At 33.9% G+C, this 21,784-nt stretch overlaps 2 protein-coding genes and 2 long non-coding RNA genes across 8 annotated transcripts; 2 read left to right on the forward strand and 2 right to left on the reverse strand.

Moving 5' to 3' along the window:
- Positions 1 to 8: 8 nt before the first annotated feature.
- Positions 9 to 644, reverse strand: LOC146931432 (uncharacterized). The gene has a single exon (XM_085702927.1). It carries the CDS (start codon positions 642 to 644, stop codon positions 255 to 257), a length of 390 nt encoding a protein of 129 aa, XP_085559053.1. The 3' UTR covers positions 9 to 254.
- LOC146931431 (Urb2/Npa2 family protein) lies at positions 9 to 13,306 on the reverse strand. 4 transcript variants are annotated; one of them, XM_085702924.1, is made up of 12 exons: positions 13,256 to 13,306; positions 12,924 to 13,165; positions 10,909 to 12,517; positions 9,295 to 10,671; positions 8,725 to 9,092; positions 6,476 to 8,235; positions 5,429 to 5,870; positions 5,075 to 5,240; positions 4,354 to 4,457; positions 3,953 to 4,044; positions 3,776 to 3,871; positions 9 to 2,394 (listed from the first exon to the last, which is right to left on the reverse strand). In XM_085702924.1, the coding sequence occupies exons 2-11, from the start codon at positions 13,124 to 13,126 to the stop codon at positions 3,795 to 3,797; spliced, it is 6,198 nt and encodes a 2,065-aa protein (XP_085559050.1). In that variant the 5' UTR covers positions 13,127 to 13,165; positions 13,256 to 13,306; the 3' UTR covers positions 9 to 2,394; positions 3,776 to 3,794. The 4 variants fall into 4 exon arrangements, with proteins under 4 accessions (XP_085559050.1, XP_085559049.1, XP_085559048.1 ...); XM_085702923.1 differs by having other exon boundaries at positions 12,924 to 13,168; XM_085702922.1 differs by lacking the exon at positions 9 to 2,394 and having other exon boundaries at positions 3,325 to 3,871.
- Positions 13,307 to 18,229: 4,923 nt separating this feature from the next.
- On the forward strand, positions 18,230 to 19,744 carry LOC146931433 (uncharacterized). Of its 2 annotated transcripts, XR_015006700.1 has the most exons (5): positions 18,230 to 18,339; positions 18,555 to 18,652; positions 18,995 to 19,109; positions 19,206 to 19,270; positions 19,438 to 19,744. It is a non-coding gene; the product is annotated as an uncharacterized LOC146931433 (long non-coding RNA). The 2 variants fall into 2 exon arrangements; XR_015006699.1 differs by lacking the exons at positions 18,230 to 18,339; positions 18,555 to 18,652 and having other exon boundaries at positions 18,945 to 19,109; positions 19,438 to 19,738.
- Positions 19,745 to 19,791: 47 nt separating this feature from the next.
- Positions 19,792 to 20,390, forward strand: LOC146931434 (uncharacterized). The gene is made up of 2 exons (XR_015006701.1): positions 19,792 to 19,996; positions 20,112 to 20,390. It is a non-coding gene; the product is annotated as an uncharacterized LOC146931434 (long non-coding RNA).
- Positions 20,391 to 21,784: the final 1,394 nt, after the last annotated feature.

Below are 21,784 nucleotides of genomic sequence, written 5' to 3' on the forward strand. Positions count from 1 at the left end.
TGAAAAACTTATGCAAATAGCAAATCTATTTTCTAATAAAAAGTTATGAAAATCTCAGTTACATCTTTGCCATCATTTTGAAGGAAGTATACAGCATCTTCCTTTCTTCATCTAAATATTTACAAACAACACCATAAAGTGTATCACATATTCATACTTCATAATCAACTACAATTAAAAAACTAAAAACAAAACCAGCTAAAACCAAACCAACCTATAGGGAAAAAGAAAAAAGCTAAAACAAGAACTCCAAATCAATAAAACCAGCTCTCTAGAAAAGAAGATTGAAAGTGCACCAAAATCAACAACACAACAATCAAAGCAGCCACACCCCATGGAGAACTCCCTTCAGAGGGACTTTGGTAGGTTGTGCTGCGCCTGTTCAAAACAGAAGGACCAGAAAACCAACCCGAATCTTCCATTGATGATACCAAACGAACTATAAATATCAGCACCACTGGTAAGGCAAATAGAATCCAACCAAATTGTTCTTGAGCAGTTTCAACAACATCTTCATAAGAAAAGTACCATGAAGTACCAAGGAAGATGAAGATCACTGCTAAGATCAACAGAACAGGATATGGTAGGGGACTCAGAGTGAATCCATCCACAACAGAAGAACCATTGTTTCTGTTATAAGACATTGAGTTTAATGGTTTTTTGAGTTTTGGAATTTAGAAGTGTAAAGCTATAAAGAAACCCTTCTGAGGAAGTTACTGATATATGCTAAGTTAAAGAATCAAAGGTAGTGTTGTGTTGGCAGGTACAAAAAAAAGTTGACAGGATTTTGTTCCTTAAAAGGGGTGAATGGTTTTGTAGGACATTATATAGCAAAATAATGTTATTTATCTTTTCAAGTTATAATTAATTATTGATTATGACCTTTAATAATACTATATGGTTGTCCATACAAACAGGGTTGTGTAAACATGTTTGTTAGATAATTACAATAATACAAGTATTGGCAAAAGTAAATTTTTTAAAAGCATAGGTAATAGGAGCACACTTTTTCCTTTAATGCCAACACAAACACGGTTAAAAAATGACAATGGATAATTTTTGTCTTAACCATAGTGCTCTCAGGGGACGAGGTCTTAGTAATCAGGAACACGGTAAGTAAACTCTAGCTAACAATTGTTTTAACTTTTAATCACTTGAGTTCAACCACTCGATTAAATGACATGAACTTTTTACCTAGTATGAACTGATATCACTCTACATGGTTTGAGCTTCATGTTGATATCAAAAGTTTGATATTTCTTGATGTCACTTTTGCCGACTTCCTAATCAAGTGATTGCATTTACACACACCTACTATAGTACGTTTGAAAAAAAGGAAAAGTGATTACCACCAACACAACACTATCTGCATTTTTAACGCATATGGCTGTCTCTTTCAAGTGACTCCTCCAAATGCATTCCCACCACTACTGCAAGTATTTAACTTTTGCAAGTATTATATAACCCACTTAAGTGCCGACACCGTGTTGGAGTGATTCACATTGTTATCATAGAAAATAAATAATTGTGATAATGTGTGACAAATCAGCCACTTTAAGATGTTGGGTGGTGATTATTCATTGAGCCATTACAATACCTACTAATAAAATATCTTTATTTCTCCTTTTTCCTACTTCTCCGTACTCTCTCTCCCTCTCTTTCTCTCATGGAGTACAAGATTCAATGCATTCCCCCGGAAAAACCTGTGTGTTGTAACTTGTGTAACACTAAAAGTCAAAACTTCAACAAATTATTAATTATGAACCGTTTTGCTCAAGATTCCTCAATTTTTTTTAAAAAAAAAGTATGCAACCATAAAGAAGACCTTCATTGATTCCAACTCTAATCTACGTGGAAGCATCACAATTCACATGCTTTCTTTTTACATTTAAACTGCAGAGTCCTCATTTCAGAAATGCTAAAGCAAGCAAGAAAACACAACCATATAAAATAACATGCTTGATTTATATTATTATGTAATTTGACACAAAAAGAGTACACTAATAAACAAACATTGAACATTCATTTTAATTATCATACGAACCAATGCGAAAAGCTCATCCCATGTACCTATGCAATATCTTATTTACTAGCCTGAGATGAAGGGTGACAAAGAATACAATACCGTTCATCATCACACATCATCACCACCATCACCACCACCAAGCTCTTGGACAAATACTACCTACCGATAACAGTAGCAGGCATGCGTGCAGTAACAGTATCGTGGCTTGGCACAAACCCTTTTACTTGAGCTTCCCAACCATGACACCAAAAGCACCATCAATAATACGAGTATTGGTAGTACAAAAGGTGAGGAACCACTCTCTACTTCAACTTCTTCCTCTGGTTCACTTGAGAAGAGCTTTGGTATAACCAGAAGAATCAATGCCACTGCCAAGAACAGAACAACATTGGAAGTATGAGTATCATTAGCCCTGGGTTTACAATAGTAGTAACCCATCAAGTGATTAGAAAGGAAGGTCTAAGAAAGTGGGAAGAGTTTATTGAAGGGATTCACAATGATAAAGTCGGAGAATACAATGAAGACAAGGGAATTGCTCCAACCATATCAACATGGAATTTTATGAAAAAAAGGTGGAATCTCAATAAGAACAGATACCAAACATAAAATTATTGTCCGCCACACAACTTTTTGGTAGTTGCTCAATTAATATTATCTTTTTAGTTAGGCAATCACATTCCGTGAGAAAGAAGATATTACCAATCGCATATACACAGCTGTGGGGTCAATTGAACCATTTATAGAAGATCTGACTTAAGGCAGCGTTTGGAGCTTAATATTATGATTTTCAATTTGCTCTAAAATTAACAATTCTTATACTGCACCAATCTTTGCTGAGCAGGAGTTAGGAATGAAATGTGCTATTCAACGACTCCTTTTCTAGAATGAATTATTAACCAAAAGGTCAATTCACATTACCAACTTATTATTTACCCTGTGACTCGTGGAATTGGCTTTTACTTGAGTATAGAAGTCTAATTGTTAATCAAAAGGTCAATTTACATTCCCAACTCATTATTTATCCTGTGACTCATAGAATTGGCTTTTACGGAGAATAGAAGTCTAATTGTCTTGTATCATTTTATATAGGAAAAAGAAGAAAAATAATTCAAACGTTGGGGCCCACTCACAAAACAGTAGGGATTAAGATAAGCTTGGATATTTTGTCAAAAAAGAAGATAAGTTTGGATATTAAATATTAATTTTAATCATATTTGGAAATATATGACCTACAAGAAATTGGCTATCGATACACCTCATTGCCTGCTGGCAACAAATAACACAAACACCAGCCAAAGTAAACCAATTTCTGCACATTTGAACTGCTAATGTTGTCACTGAAATGATCGTACAAAAGTACCACTTTGTCACAAAACTTCAAATTAGTCAACCAAAAAAGCTATGGCAATTTATTTGAAGCTATTTTCAAACTCCAATTGAAAAAAAAATACAAAAATCAGTTAAATAAGTATATAAGATAGCGTTGAACTAATTGTAGCTGAACCTAGTGATTTCAATGGCGCTAGTAAATTCCTCAGTCTAATGTGTCTTCCTTAAACCAATAGACGGGGATTTGGTAAAACGGCCACCCTGGGTGTTGATGATCTAGTTTTGTCACAAAATTGACATACAAAATGTTCCCCATGAGAAAAATGTTGGCTTTCCATGAATATGAGTTGAAACATTAAGTTATCAATCTCATGGAAACCATTCTGTGTGGTAATAAAATGAGAGGGCACAAAAATTTACCATCTACAGAATTTCAAGGTCACACTTTTCCTTCATATTTGAAATTGAGTTTGTAATCATGTTGAAGAGTTGCCAAGGTATTTCTGCAAGGTCCCTCTACAAAATGAAGGAAAAAATCGAAATTAGATTCTTCCTTTAATTACTTCGCTAGAATTTGTTCTTGTCAAGATTGCTTACCTCCAAAAACAGTATGAAGATATTGAAGATCATCAACTGAGCAAGCATCTATCAAAGCATAGACACCCGGTCTTAAAGCTTCATCTATTTCTCTGCAAATAATAATGCAAATAATTATTAGTATTTGCTAATGTTTATTTAGCTAAACTTTCCTAAAGAAGTCAGCCACACTCAGCCTACCAATTTTCATATGTATTTATAATTTTTCATTGTTATTCATTTCGAAATATGGACAAAAGAAAAAATTTAATACATGCATGGATCAATATCAGTATTTTGAGAAACTCAGATGATAAAGTTTAATGATAGTCAGGAATAGAAAAAGGGTATCTGTGCAATTGAAAAGTGTAAACATGCAACCAGAAAAAAGAAATGAGTAGACAAGGAAAGTAATATACAACCTTCTAATACCACTTCTTTTGGGACCATATCCTGAATATACCGATATGTAGTTCGATAAAAACAGACAACATTGCCGACCAAATATATCCTTTTGCTGTTTTATCTGCATCATGACCATAGAAACAAACTAGGTAAGCAAAAGGAACATAAAAAGAATAAGCCATCAAAAATAAGAAACAAATAAATGATTTGTTAAATAAAGGCTGATCTTTTTTGGTGCTTTTTTTTCTTGATTTGCTAAATCAAGAAGGTAAACAAACACTAACTGGTAAAGTAATATGCCATATCTACGTTAAGAATACAACAGGCTTAGGAACTACAACTGCCTACTACCAGCAACATATAGACGGTGTTTCATGCAAGCAAGCTGAAACAGGCTTAGGAACTACAATAGAATAATATTCTGTCTGTTTTTGTCGTTTTCTCTTCTATGTTGGTCTGAGTTCATCAGTACAAAAATAGGTGAAGATATATTGATGTATAGAAAGCATAACATAGACTGTTTGAAATTTGACCCACTTACCTCTGTCCTTTGTCAAAATTAACATTAACAGAAAGCAAGAGTGTACAAGCAATTCATGCATAAAATAAAATTTGGCTTTGAAAAGGCAAGACAGGGAGAGTATTTGGGAGGAGGAAAATTACTAACATGCATTGCACAAAATGTTAATAATGCATTTGTGTTCACTGCTCAAAAGGCATATACATGGATGTGCATACCTCTTCATAAATTCTACGAAGAAAACAAGCACATTTCACTCCCTCGTCTATTTCCCAAGAAAAGCAACCTTCATTCACAATGGATTTATTCTCTAAAACAGTCTCCAAGCAATTAAGAAGAACAGTAACAGAAGCTTCAAGATGGGCAACGCACTGCTTGCACTCACTGGAAAGATTATAAAACAAGCAGAGTATCATCTAAATGTTGGGATTACAATAATAAGCCAGCTTACACAAAGATGCTATTAAGTACATCAAATAACAATATCATCACATATTTGCTATCTCTACCCATTCAATACGTGAAGTTGTACTTAGGCACAGTGAGCCAAAAGGTCCAAAAATTAAACATACCTTGGGCGATGCCTTATAATGGTACACAATAGTTGACAACATGCAACAAATAGGTTAACTGTGAATTGGTGATCTACATGACTGATATTCACTCGCTCTGCTGGATGATAATTTTGCTCTTCTGAGACCATGAATGAATCTGATGGACCAGAAGCTTTAGAAATTCTATGCTGATCGAAGTTTTGAAAGAGTGCTGCAGGGATATGTAACATGTGTCCCACATGCCCCACATCCATCGAGAATAGAGTATGCTTCCTTGAGACTGTCGCTAGCACTTCAACACACATGAGAATGGCTGACCCTGGATCGGGAGTAGCCGTGACAGTTCTACATCTCAAGCTACCATTAAATATATGTGGGCTCTGTAAATGCACAATAATGCTGAAAATAGAAGATACTAAGTTCTGACTGTGGCTTTTGATGAGCTTCAAGCTTTTCCGACCTTAAAAAGGGGGGAAAATGTCATAAAATAACAAAAATAGATATGCATTTTCCCTCTCCCTATTTTGTACTGATCAAGCATGCAATATATTGATAAAACATAGAACAGCAGTATTCAATAAAATGTAATCAATGTCAATCAGATAATCCAAGTGTTTCAACTGCGGATTATGAATAGGGAATGTGGTTATCGTAATTCATAATGTGAAAACTACAGACAATGTTAGGATTCCCAGAAAGTGATTATAGATAACATATGAGTGAGCATTTAGGGTAAATTAACAAAACAATGAATAAGTGAATGACCCGAATCCGGATGACTGCTTTATTTTAGAGAACAGAAACCATAATAAATAATATTCCTGTGTGTGTTTGTATAACACGTACTGGAAGATTAATCACAGGTTTGATTTATGATAAGATATTATGATGTGAATCAAAACATAGTACTACTTTACCAACTTTAACAATGACTAAAAGAATATTAAAGAGATGTAGTTTCCAAACATTAATAATGACTAAAAGGATATTAAAGGGAAGTAGTTCGCAAACATTAATTAAACAATGGAATGAAAATTTTATTTTCAAAATAGCCATAGTATGTACCTGAAACAAATTCAATAATCATGTCCAAGCAATCAATGCCAGCTGCAACAAGTGTCGAAATTTCACCCCCATCTTTACTTGTTTTTATGTCATAGATTACAGCAAATCCTTCTTGTACTCCAACTAGAGCTCTCTCCACGGCCTCTATAGTAGACAAAAGATGCAACTCTGATTGCCTCTCTATATATGCTTTGAATGACACCCGCAGCCTAGTTTTCAATTCATTCAAGCAAGAGTCGTATATTTCATTAGAAGAGCAAGTTTCAAATGATCCTTTATGCAGTGTCTTTGTACTTGACTGTCTTTCATGTAAGGTTAGTGTTGCCTTTTTTCCTTGCAACAATATAGACTTGCCTATTGCCCTCATGTGAATTTGTACTAATTTTGTATAAACTTTACTTGATGAGGTAGGATCCGTGGAAGGAAAATAACTTGCTAATTCTGTCAAATAGCTGAGAGCACCATCTAACAAAAGAAACGCAGATTGTTGTGGGACTTCAACCATCTCTGTAAATTCTAATAACAAGACTTGTGAGATTTCAATAAAAGCAGGCACAAAACTTGAAGTCAACGGCGAATCATCCGACAGCAAATTTAGCCTCAAAAGAGACGCAGAAGCTATTAACAGTTGTCTTAGTAAAATAGCTACTTCAGGATTATCACCTTTTACCAAGCTTTGTAACAAAGGTTTATTCAAACCCAATGGCACCGGGGAATCATCCGTAGCCAAAAGACTGGCAACGAAGTTTACATTTTCTGGATTTGACAAACTTTCAACATCACTGCCAATTTTGGACACAATATCAATTGCTGATGAAGTGGAGCAAGTAGCTTCCCTTTTAGATTCTTTTTGTGTTCCAGCTGAGCTATTAGCCTTAGAAACTGAGCATTCAGGTGACAAACTATTTGTACCAAACAGAGATAAGTTTAAGATTGGCTTCTCAAAATTCTGGGTATCATGTAAACTTTCGGAGAGTTGATTATTCTCATTGAGCAATTTGTTTATAAAGAAATCAACAACTTCCACAAAAGAAAATATACAGCTATTTAGTTCAGAGCCATGCTCACGTTTCCACATCAACACTCTTTCTTTATGACCACTATCTTTAGCATCTGTTTGACCCAGCGAAGATGTTAGGCCCCACAAGACTCCACTAAAGCACGAAACTGCAGAAGACAATCTATTAATGTTTTCGTACGAAAGACCGTGTCCCACGTTGACATGGCAACGTATACCCTTTTGAGAAACAGGCAAGTTTTGCATATGCTCTTTCAAATTGTCAGCCATTAAGGTTAAACACTTCAATTCCTCGAGCTTGGAAGAATCTACATACTCAGAAGGTGAAAGCAAATGATTCTCTGCATGGCTTACTTTGTGATCAGAGATCTCTTCACAAGACATCTCAGCTTCTTTATCAAAAGAAAAAGCATGGATAATTTGATGTTTACCAATGAACAACAAGGCATATGACGTGTGATCCATTAAAGAAAATATTAGTGATTTAAATGGAATATTTTCTGCTGAGAATACCTCTTGAATTCCAACAATCACAGATAATGACTTTGAAAGCCACAAAACAGGAAATGAACTTCCAAAAATAACCAAGTCTGGCGAGGATTGAATGGTGTCTGTCTTCTCACAGAATCCCATTAATATATACCTTAAGGCCTTCCGGCAAGAGACAAACAACCTCAAATATTCACAATAATAGTCCCGGTACATTGTGCTCTGAAAATATACCAAGGCATTTACAAGAAGCCTGCAAAAATTATGCAGACAGAAATTGAGGATTAATCATGTCTTTCACAAATTACGCTCCAAAGAAATCATTGGCACAAATAGCTAAATGTGTCTAAGACATCTTTATCAAAGGTTCACAACTATTTGGTTTTTCTTCTCATCAGCAAGGAGTGTATAATAAACAAAATTGAAAATCTCTTTGCAAATAAAGATGCTTTTGCATTTTCATCAAATTAATTTGAAGTGCATATAAGCAACTGATCAAATTATGGCATTGGATTGTGTTTCTGGCATGCAAGTTCTCTTTCACAATATCAGCAAAATTCAGAAACTGTTGTGGCATTTTTTATCCCTTTAATTCACGCTCTCTTTTAATCAATTTCTGTGTTTTTGGAGCAATTTTATCCTAGGCACTAATTACAAAATTTCTCCTTAGTAATATAATTTGTTCTTTTATTTACACACATAAAAGACAATAAGGTAGTATCCAACACAGAGATGATTGTACCTTTCAAGGTTGAAAATACAAGACACAATATCTGAAAAAGAGCTTGCATTTACATCCGACATCAAAGATAGGAGATTAAGCAACTGGTGGCAATCTGTAAAACTCTTGACGTTAAGAGGGGAGGAATTTTCTCTGCTGCTGACATCTGTATCGTCACATGAATGAGCGACTGGTTTTTGAATTACAAAACAGTTAACTGGAACCTCTTTATTTTCGACAAGTGCTGAGTTGTCGAGGGCACTTAAGAACTCAACCCAGTTAGGTTCTGATAGAAGCTCGACAGCAGTACATGCAATGTTTCTAAACAATGGTAACACAGTTTCCTCTAAAGCACTGCAAAAGATTTTGGCAAGATTCCTGTGGGCAAACTAAAACAACACAATCTAATGAATACATATAGATAAAGTCGTTTTCTTACTCAAAGTATTGCATAAAAGCATCAAACAACAAACAAATTGAAGTTTACAGAACTGACAGTAAATAAACACTGGAAAAGATTAATATGCAATTCTTTACTAGATTATTCATGAGTGTGTGATAAAAAAAAAATGCATAACCAACGCATCTCACCTTTTGTTCATACAAAATTGAATCACTTAGAAGGTCTGATGATATATGCGGTAAAGTGACTCTCTTGAGCAGCATACAGTCAACTAGAATGTCTGGCTCTTGAAAACTGCTTGATACACAATGAAGGGAAATACGAAGTAAATGTGAGAAGAATTCTTTCAACTGCTTCTTGGAACCATGGTTTCCCCAAATATCAATATTTTTGCAGAGATTTGACCAAATGGCTATCGGCAACGAATTTTTGTTAGCAACATAAATTCCTTGATTCCATTTGTTGATTTGAGGAGCCAAAGAAACTAAACCTTTGCACCTTACATCATCAGAAACAAAGACTGGGGACTGGTACACGCATGCTAAGTTTTCCATAATAAAACTAGCAAGTCCAGCAGCCTCTTCCTTCAGGGCCTTGATTCGTGATTTGTAATGCTTCTTTTGCAAATACGTCAACAATATAATGTGTCTATCCAAGTCAACAAGCCTCTGAAGAGCCATAGACTGAAATATATAAACCAAAGGAGAAGAATCATCGGAGCCATACTTTAGATAGAATTTTGAAATTAATTTCATAACAAAAAGGAGGGAAGCAGAAGGTTGGGCAATCCACGAGAAGAAACCACTGTCAGTATCATCAGCTCTCTCCATCAACTCAAAGGCAGAATATGCTGAGTAATCCCCCATCTCAGCAGACATTTTTTTTGACAAGCGAGGAGGCATAAGGCTGATTGCTTGCCTAAGCAAGCTTCGGCTGGACACAAACAACTGCAAAAAGAAAACAAAGATCCATTGACTGGACCTACCAAATTTCTTCAAAACCTTGCCCTTTCCAACAGCCCGATCAACAGTTTCTCCTATAATAGGCGAAAAAAACTTGCAAATAGTATCTAGGCAAATAGTATCTGGGCATATAGTATCTGGTTGTTGTCCAACTAGAATACTCAAGTAGGGACGCAATAATGAAATAAGTTCTTTAACAGCAACTCCGACAAGATTGCTATTGCCTTCAGTTATAGTGGCTGAATCAAGCACTAAAGAATACAGTCTGGAGAGCCCTCTACCCAAGAGTTCTGCCTGCAGATTAATCTTTCGCCATTTGTTTCCATCAACCAATGGAGAGCAGTCTTTCATCCACCTAAGAGTTTCAGATATATCATCTGTTATCTGTCTAATAAACCCACTCACTTGCCCTTCTGGAATATATTCCATGGCTTTATAGATGGTGTGGATGAACTTGTGTGAAGATAACAGCCTTTCAACTGATTCGGAATAAATATCATTAGACAGAAATGTCAATAACTTAGAAGAACTTTCTTCAGCATCACCATCACAAGTCATCATGAGCCTTAGCGCTTTGCACAATGCTAAAATGGCAATTTGTACCTACATCATTAACAGACAAAATGTGGTGTTAGCTTAATAAAACCATGAATATAGTAAATTTCAGTAAGACTTTCCCTGACCATCATTTCCCTTCCCTCTGCCAAATGATCATACCTAGAATTACTATGAGTTACTGACAGTCTAACACACAGTATAGTAATGAAACCACAAGAAAGACAAACCTATGCAAACCTTTAAAACATAAGTTGCTATAGTAATCAGAGTTTGGATACAAACCTGACGAAGTTGACTGTAGAGATTAACTATTTGGCACCCCAATGCAGGAATAGTTGAAGATAATGAGCTCTGATCAAAAGCATTTGCCATATTACAATCGATGGCAGAGTATGATAACAAAATAAGCCATAAATTCACCAAATCTTCTCCAATAACTTCATACTCAATTTCCAAAAGATAGCCCATTGCAACTAACGTCTCGTTAGCTGATAAAATAAACATTTCCATCTCCATCTTGTTAGCTGTATCGTAGTTGGACAAGCAGAGTATACCAGTGGAACTAGCTATCAATGTATTAAATATTTTCTTCAAAAAATTAAGACAAGCTCCTCCAGATGTGTCCTCTGTTTTCACATATACTTTCTCTTGCATAAAACTAGCAAGCAAATTACCAATAGACTTCAGTATACCACAAAGATCAGAAAAAAGGAGCTTGGCATCTATTTTAGCTTGGATACATGCATTCATTTCAAGCAAAAGAGGCTCCATAATCAGCACCAAAAAATTAAAAAGGGATTTTTGAATATCGACAGAAGTATTATTGGAGCTACTAGTTCCTCCTGGCACTGGTTGCTTTAAATCATTTATTTTCTCTGTTGTATTGCTCCCTTCATACGAAACTAAAATTCCCTTGAACTTTCTTGCGGAATCAGCATACAAACGAAATATCAAACCTAAGCTACCCATTGCTATAGCTTTCTTTCTGGATATAATTTCATTCAGCGCATCAAACAAATGTCTATGATAGCTCTTAATAGTTGCTTTAGAATCTTTTGATTTATCATCACACGAAGCAACATACTTTTCTGAACCATGTAAGCTTAAAAATTCATCAATATGAACTGGATGAAAAAGTCCATGAGAAAGAACTTCTTCCACCACCTTCACCAATCTCCCTGTCCAAATAGGATCACTTCCATTAACCCGACAATGCAACTCACCCGACAAATGCAGCAATGGCTCAAGAAGTTTAACCACAAAACTTTCAAATCCTTTCCTGGCTGGATGGACCCTCAAAAACTTGGAGAAGGGCTGAAGCACCAACCACAAAAGGCGTAATGCACAAGCACCCACACAACTTCTGCCAAGGTTCTTGTCATACACTTTTTGGACGAGCCCAAGCACTGCCCCAGTCGTTTCAACCCATAAATCCAAATTTTCATTTGACAACCCACCATGAGAGGAGAACACCAACGAAACACAATCAAGAGCGGTCTCGTATAATTTAAACGTTTCATCAGATTTAAAATGTTCTTCTGAACTGGTAGAGAAGGTCTCTAGCAGCAACATAATATTTCTGACAATAAATTGAACAGTCTGTAGAAGATTCCGCGACATATTCAAAGAGACGCGACACTTCAAAGACTCATCCAAGCAGAACTTGAAAATCTCCCAACAACGAAGATCCATATATGCCTCAACTCCGTCAAGCTGGGGCATTTTTCCTTCGCCCCAGTCTTTCTTCCCATTTGGAGGGAACAAAACTGTCAAGATCCAATCATTAAGATAACCTAGCAGTCTTGGTAATTGTATAGTTTCACAATTCTGATCAATGTGAGCACCATCGTCCACTCTCGAACGCACAAAATTGAATGCTTGATTAAGCTTACTGCATTAACACAAAAAGCAGGATAGAAGAAGTTAATTTTTCACCAAAAACATTAACACACACTGTTGAAAGGATTCAATTACTTGAAAACTTGTCTCATATTACAAGATATAAGGTGTGTATGGCAAGCACAATAACCTAGCTTATATGTTCATATGACTAAATAAGTCCCGTTTTTGCGAACTTATAGCTTATCATTTTTTTCTCTCAATTTTAAGTGTTTTATCTTAATTTAAAAATAAATAAAAAAATATTAACTAAACATATATTTTTTATGTCATTTCATATTTATAAGCTAATTCGACAACTAATTATGTTAAACACTGCAAATTCAATCAACTATCTTATCCGCTAAAAGCTAGCTTTAGGAAACAGAGTGATTAACTAAAAGATGAATGAAAATAACCTGTTAAGATCAAGGTTTTTGTCTTGGATGCAGAGTATCAACTGAAGATTGTTCCATGGAGTGGAAGATTGTCCAGGTTGGTGATCCTGAGACTTCTGAGCAGAGTCGGAACGATGCAATTTGGAAGGCTTTTGGGGTTGTTCATGGATTTTCTGCTTTCGCTTGCGATTTTGCTTCATTTGATTCGCTTCCAAATCGACCATTGTAGAGTTTAAATTGAATGATGTGTATTATGATAAACCCTACTGCACAATCGAAATGTTAAGGGTTTAAGCTGTTATCAGTAGAATAAGCTATATATAAGATTGGTTAGGGGAAAGTAATAAACTAACCTGAAGCGCAGAGAATACGGGCTCGGGAGGAAATAGCGGCGAGCTGAACACACAGAAGGTGAACGCGACTAAGCGCGAATAATAGGTCAAGGGTTTTTACTGTGGGAAAGAAGAAGCCACAACAAAATCAAATTAATGGGCACTACAGTAATTAATGAAAATATATTTATACTTTTTTTTTCCTTTTTATATTATTTGTAATCGCATTTTGTAATTTTGATATAAATTTTTTTTCATTTGATACGTAAAATGCGTCTGTCTCTTACAATTGAATTATTCTTTTTTCCTTAATCTCAACTCACTTGTTAAAGGGGTCCAAATCACTTATTGAATAATAACATCAACATAATTAAGGTTAGAGAACTTTTATTTCTAGCGAAAATAAGTTCAAGAACGGATCGCGGAGCTTCAATCAAAATTTAATCTTCTTATATATAAAAGTTAACCCAAGTGAATACTTTAGCCCTAATTTTAACTTAAACCTAAGGATTAAATTTTCTGTTTTAACCCTAAAGCTTAATTCCAATAAAAAAGCGAAAGATGCTACCTGATCCACAATTTTAGCCAGAATCCAAACAAACAACACATCACTCCTAATCTCCTATTCTGTTGCAAATCTATTCCTTTCCATCGTTCCTTTCTTCTTTCAGAAAAAAAAAAAACTATCGCTCCATCTATCCATCCCATACTCTCTCTTCACTTCGTGTCTCTCTCTCTCTGCATGAAATCTGCTCCATCTATCCCTCACCGCTGCCGCGAACCACCGCCTCCGGCGAAGATGATAGCAATTTCAGTTATGGTTTTCTATTCGCTTTCGGTCAATTCCGTGATTTCTTCCGATAAATATTCGATTGGTGCAGTTCCAATAATTCAGGTTCCTTCAATTCTCAGATTCTTTTTTGGTCAATTTTTATTTTTAGGTTCTGTTTGATAGTTGTGCAGCTGATGTTGTGGAGTTTGGTTTGGGGTCGTGACATCTCTGTGTGCGTTTAGGGTGTTTTTATGTGTGTATCTCGGTTCTGTTTTTCTGCTTCCATACTTTTGGTGTTGTATTTTGGTATCTAGAGATAGCTGATGTTGGGTGTAGTCTTTTTGAGAGCTATGGTGAGGTATGGCTGATGCACCTTTGTGTTTTCTGCCTATGTATGTTGTTTGTGTTGTCTTTGTACATCCATAATTTCTTATGTCTTTGCAATGATTTTGCTATTGTCACATGTGATGAAATTCTTCTTCATGCAACAATCGAATGAGAACACAGGTGCTGCACTTAATTAGTTTATTAAGGTGGAGGACCAATCAAGAAAATCATCGATATATATTTGATTACTATTGTAACGCCCAACTTTTATTATTTATTATTTTATTGAGAATAGATGCCTTTTTATAATTTAGTCGATTTATTTTGATGAGTGATATTTTGTTACGTTATATGTTGGTATTTACTAGTATAATATATTTGTTATTTTGTGTGGAAATATATATGTTATTTGGTGTAGAAATATATTTGTTATTTTGTGCGGAAATATATATATGTTATTTGGTGTAGAAATATATTTGTTATTTTGTGTAGAAATATATTTGTTATTTGATGTAGAGATATATTTGTTATTTGTTGTTAAAATATTATATACATATATATTTTGATGAAATATGCTATTATGTGTTATTTGGTGTATTATTATTATTTAGTGAGAAAATATATTTAGTGGAAGAATATATTTAATGAGAGAATATATTTAGTGGAGAAATATAATTATTAGAATAAGTAGATTTGGGGGCTGAAATAGAAAGAAGAGAAGTTAGTATTATAAATAGAGGAGATATTAGGTTGAAAGACTAAATATGCAAAAACAAGGATTTAGAGAAAACAAGGTTTAGAGAGAAGAGAACAAGAAGAGAGAAGAACCAAGAGAAGGGCTGCCAATCGATAATTCTAAGGTAAGGGTGAGACTAACTTTCAATATTATTAAGTCTCTAATTCTGAATTTGCAATTAACATGTTCTAGGATTAGTTTGTGAGAATTTTGCGGATTAGGGTTCTGAGAGAATTGATGATTAGATGATGATAAGTTGTTAGATTGATGTAGAAATTGTGTACAGACCTTAGATAATCCATGGGTAATCATAATCATAGAGCTTGAAGTGAATTTATGTTGTTCTTAAAGGTTTTCATGAAAAATGGGTCAAATGGTGATTTTTGTTGAAAGGGTATTTTAGTTCAAGTTTTATATGGATTTAGGTGTCTTTTCATGTTTAGAAACGTTTAAACAAACTTTGGGACCAAATTTGGGCTTAGGGGATTCAAAATTGGGATTTTGGGATGAAAAATGGAGTTTTCCCGAGAGCTATCTCTGACACCATTCTCTGTTTCATGTTTTTGTATCTTTTTCACACATTTTAGTTTTGAATTGGCTTTAGGTGTAAACACGAAAGTTGTAGGTATGGATGTTAGTTTTCTAATGCCATTGGTTTGACTTCAAAAGGATTTATACAACTTGAGTTATGATCAAATTACTGCACGTAGGTCACAATGAATTTTTATGGACTTTCAGCACAACTTTTCCATATTTAAAATGAAAACTGGTATTGATCGGTACAGAATTGGTCTTAGGCGTAAACATAAAAGTTTTAGATAATTTTGTTATCTTTCTAGTGGCTTTGGTTTGACGTGAAAATGATGTTTGATCTTTGAGTTATGATGAAAATACTACAGGGAGGTCTTAGCAAAATTGCACAGTGACAGCATTCTTTGTTTCATGTTTTTGCGTTTTGTTCATATGTTTCTGTTTTGAATTGATCTTTGTTGTAAACATGAAAGTTGTTGATAATTGTGATATCTTTCCAGTAGCCTTGGTTTGACATGAAAATATGTTGTGCATGATTATTTATGTTCTTACAAAGATGCATGATGAATTGTCGATACTTGAATACGATGATATATGATGAATTGTTGATGTTTGAATACGATGTTATATGATGAATTGTTGATGTTTGAAATATAATATTAATGATGATCTATGAAGTTGTTATAAGATGATTTAATGTTGTTACTGATGATATATATAATCGTATATGCATTATGTGTTATTATGATGCTTATGTTGATGTGATGCTTAAGATGCTATTGTTATCATTTGATGCTGTTATGTTGTGATGTTGATATGAAATGAATTTATAAGTGCTGCATATGTTGTTGTTGATCTTTATTAAGATGAAAATGTCGGTCTAAGTCAAAGAGTTGTAAGATGTTCATGAAGTTTCTAAGACGTAAGATGTTGAGTCCATGCATACTCATTTAAAGATGAGGGCTCATGCCCTGGAGCTTTTGCTTAACGACGATGAGGGCTTATGCCCTAGGAGTATATTTATGCTCAACGACGATGAGGGTTTATGCCCTATGAGTATATTTATGCTCAACGACGATGATGACTTATGCCCTTGATTGGTACCACATGCATTTGCATTTCATGATGATTCGAGATGGTTTAAGACTTTAAGAGTTGCATAGTTGAGTCAAGATGATTTAAGATGAACAGTTGCATAGTCGAGTCAAGTCGTTAAGTTATGATGCTTAAAATGATGAATGATTATGATGTTTATGATGAAAGATTATGAAATTGTTTATGATGATTGATTATGAAGTGGTTTATGACGATGATGTTATGTTGATGCTATAATGATAATTATTATGATAAGTTGATGATATGATGCTATATGATTTATGATATGATGTCTATGTTTATTAAATGATGATATGTGACGATGTTATGATTATTATTGATGATATGTGAAGATGATATATGATGTTACGATTAAGATGATATGCGATGCTTGTGATTAATATTTGATGATATGTGATGACTGTTTGCGATTAATATTTGATGATATGTGATGATTGTTTGCGATTATTAATTGATGATATGTGATGATGCTTTTATGAATATATTTATGATGATATATGATGACGTTTATGTTTGTGCTTATGATGCTATAAGATGATGTTTTATGATTATATTTATGAAGATATATGATGATGTTTATGATTGTATTTTTGATGATGTATGATGAAGTTTATGACTAATGTAGGAAGATTAATGATGCTAGTTAATGAAGTTTAAGATGTTAGATATAATTGTTGAATTGTATGCCTAATATTGTTGTTTGTGAAATTTCACCCCTTCTGCTTGAAAATGTTGCTCTTTGTATGGGTAACTTGCAGATAACCAAGATTAGTTGGGGTCGTGAGTGGACTCCTCACAAGTGCGTGTGTCTTAGGTGCTCTGATACGTAACGGGATGGAAATTTTGTCATTGTTTTTGTTCCTTACGTATTACTTTATGAATTTTTCAAGAATTATTATTGAACTCAGATTTTATGAGAATTTATGTTGAGGCCCTTGTGCCAAAGATTATGTTTAAGTTGTTGAAACTATTCCGCTGCGAAGTTTAAAATAATTACGTTGTTGGATTTTGAAGGATAAATATTTACTTATTCAGTTTATGATTTTAAGAAAAGAATGTGACATTCCGTTTATGATTGAGAAACTCTGTTTTTTATTATGAAATTTTTATGTTGGGAAAACGGTGTGTTACAACTATCGTGGTTGTAGTTGTAGTTGAAATGAATAGTTTTATTTCAATAAGAGGTTTATGCATTGGTTATTGCTAATCATACAATTCTGCTTATTTATAATCAATTTACTTCCTTCCATCCTTGCAGCAATATGAGTGGACTCAGTTGTATGTGTGGATTTGAAGACAATTTGCTATGTGTTAGGATATTGATATCGAATGAGAACAGATGTGCTGCACTTAATTAGTTTATTAAGGTGGAGGACCAATCAAGAAAATCATCGATATATATATTTGATTACTATCGTGGTTGTAGTTGTAGTTGAAATGAATAGTTTTGTTTCAATAAGAGGTTTATGCATTGCTTATTGCTAATCATACAATTATGCTTATTTATAATCAATTTACTTCCTTCCATCCTTGCAGCAATAGGAGTGGACTCAGTTGTATGTGTGGATTTGAAGACAATTTGCTATGTGTTAGGATATTGATGTTGGATCTTTAAAATTGATAGTAATTTAATTGACTCAGATGTCACATCATCGCTAGGCTTTTTAGTGTAATTTTGTCTACGTATTTGTTCCTGTTATATTATATAAGTTGAAGTTATTGGTCATGACTTTATTTGCAAAGATGACTAAAGTAGATAACATTGCTATTCTTTCCCTCTTAACTTTTAAGCATGTTTACTATATTCAAATTGCTTATTTCAGTTGTTCTTTATGAAGGAATGTAATCAAATTTGAAGGCTATTAAAGAAGGAGTTGAGGAGCGCACAACATGATGATGTTACATGTTAAGTAAACAATGTTAAGAGCTTAAATTGGTATAGTTTCTGTCCTTTTTTTTCCTTCTTGCAATGGTTTGATACCTTCTCAATATAAGGAACCTTGAAATTAACTTGAAAGTTGATAGAGTTGGATCAAAATAACCTGTTTTATGAGGAAACCAATGAGTGAAACAATTTCTAAAAAGAAGTTCAGGCATCCAGTTTTATCAATTGTTTCTAGAGTTCTTAATGTGAGTTTTTTTTCTTATTTTTTTTTTGTGATCTCCCCTTATCTGTTTCTTTTTCTTCAACAAGTATTTTATGTTTCAGCAAAAATATGTATGGTTTTCAGTTTGTTGGCTGAGTAGATATCTTTTGCCATGAAAATTCTATTGACAGATGAAGATGGCAATTGTATGAATACTCTACATCAAATGTTGTTTATAAAGAAGTCTTCCGCAATTTGTGATGAGTCCTGCTGTCTGACTGCTATGCTACTTTGTCAATGAAATAGGTAATTGCTGAACCAATAATAAACAGAATTTGACATTGTTATAGTTTTTCTCCAAGGCTGCAAATTATAACTATAGTAGCTGATGTGTTTTTTCAGGTCAAGTTCAGTATGTACCAGAAGTTCTTGGTTGTTTGTGCGTCATTCATAATCAAATATCTAAGGTACCCTATCTAAGTCCAATGGTAGATATTGAATGGCATATTACTTATTGTTTTTTTTAGGACAGATTGCATATTCAAGCATGTTAATGTTAATGGTTAATTAGGTGTGTTGTTGTAGATGCCATTGCCTCTAATTGGATTTCCCTTTGGTTGTTGTTGTATTGCAGATGAATTGGAAACTAATTGACAGGACTTTCATGCCACTGTTGTTACAAGACAAATGCCACAGCTTATGAAATTACTATCTGTTTAATGGCTTTGAAAATATAAGGAGGTATTTCGCAATGTGTGATATTCAATACCTGATAGTAGCTTGACGATGGAATCAATTACAGGTGATATTTCCATAAGGCATTTTTCCTGTATGAATAACTATCTGTTGTCTGTTTAGTTTGTTTATCGTATACTAAGTGTGTATATTAGTACGCAGGTTTTTGATTTATGACATTGTTTCACAAAACTTTGGCGTACACCTTAAACATGAGTTGAAATACAATTTTCAGATGAGATAATCTTTTTCCTGAAGAATGGTAAGTTTTGTAATAATATTCATTGTTACTAATTGAGGCCGATGAACTGTAACTGAATTACTGCCACTTTATGTTTTTTCAGAGTATTTTCAATATCATCCAGTTTTTTTAGCAGTTTTTTCACCATTTTTACAACGGAAGAACAATCATGGCTGCACTGTTCTGTTGTCAATCTAAAGAAGAATTGTCACCATTGGTATGTTCAGCTATACTATTCATATTTAAGTTTCCACCAATTTTAATTCAAGTCATGTCTGCTAAAATCCACACACACCCCTGACAAACTTTCTGACTTTTTTATTCCTTTTCAGATTGTTCGTCAACTGGAGCTGTTTTCTGTTTGTAATCCTTTCATAATATGCGTTGTTACATTGTTCAAGACTTAATGTATGCTCTTTCTCATTCTGCTTATGGCTACTACAACTAATGTCATCATACACTTAGACCAATCAGGCCTAACATTGTTACAACAACAAGGAGTCCCAGTCTTTTTGGGTTATATATGTAATGCCATTGTTGATGCATTGGTATGTGCTCATTTTGGTGATTGTGTATGTTTGCTGTTTTCAAACACCTTATTAACATTTAAATATTCATTTTCCAATTTTATTTTATTTTATTAAACCACGTCAACATGATTCGAGATGATATTTCGTTAGGTCAACGGCCTTTAGGGTCCGTTTGATGGTCAGGATATGATAGAGATAGGATATGATATGAAACTGGATAAAGACAGGATAGGATATAGACAGGATAAATGCTTATCATATCATGTGTTTGATACACACAAGATAATAAACATGATAGCATATATATTAGAATTAAATGACAAAAATACCATTACAATTAATTCCCCCTTGAATACAATTAAATTCATATTAATGATATAAAATTATAATTTCCTTTATTAATCATCTTCTTCCTTTGTCAGTTACAACACTTCTTCGTCCATTAGAAACCATTTTTGTAAATTACGAGTAAATGGGAAAGCAACATTAATTGCATACCTTATACAACCAACAATTAAATAAAATCTCCACCTGCATATGTTATAATTGATAAACAATAAACTCAAATTTTTCTTCTTAATCGAACACCAATTGACATCTTAACAATTTGTTTCAATTTTTTTTTTTGGCGTTAACAAAAGAACAATTATTTTCAATTTGACTTCACTGCAACGTAGATAACCAAAAAAGAGGGAAAATTGAGAATTAAGCATGTTGAGGAAAAGGGGATTATATTGATGAATTGAGATTAGATTTGTAACACATAGAAGAAATGATGTTGAAGAGTTATGGAGGAAGAGGTAGAGCAACAGAGAGAAGAGTCGATCGATAGAGAGGGGAGTGGGGGGTGAGGGCAAAATAAAGATTTTAGTTGTTACCTTTGATAGGATAATTCTAACCCAGCTTAAACTTAGGATATAAATTACAAAGAAGTGATAGGATATGATAAATAAATGGAATAAATTATCATATCTTATTGGTGCATCAAACAAAAGATTGCAACAGGATATGAAATGCTTATCATATCCTGACTCTCTATCCTGACCATCAAACGCACCCTTATAATACAATTTATGTCTTATATAGATTAAGTAGTTCATGGTTCTTACTATATATGGCCCGTGCTGTAGCACGGGTGTAAAGCCTAGTTTTTAATGAATATTAGAAAGCATGACAAAGTAAAAAAGTGATTCCTTTTCTCTTTGACTCAATACACGAAAGTTATCAAGTGATATGCCGAAAGTGAATGTTTCAGGCACGTCATTCGCAATGCATTCACTATGATATCGTTCACGAGATATATCATTTTTCTTAAGGTTTTTCAATAGAAAATAAATAAGATATCTCAAGATATTACTCCCTCCGTTTCAAAATATAAGCAAAATTCACTTTTTAGGTTCATTCATTTAATAATGTATGTGGTCCATTATGGACCACATACATCATTAAATGAATGAACTAAAAAGTGAATTTTG

This window comes from Medicago sativa, chromosome 4 (genome assembly GCF_051527215.1).
Source record: "Medicago sativa cultivar Bolivia chromosome 4, Bolivia_mono, whole genome shotgun sequence".
NCBI lineage: Eukaryota > Viridiplantae > Streptophyta > Magnoliopsida > Fabales > Fabaceae > Medicago > Medicago sativa.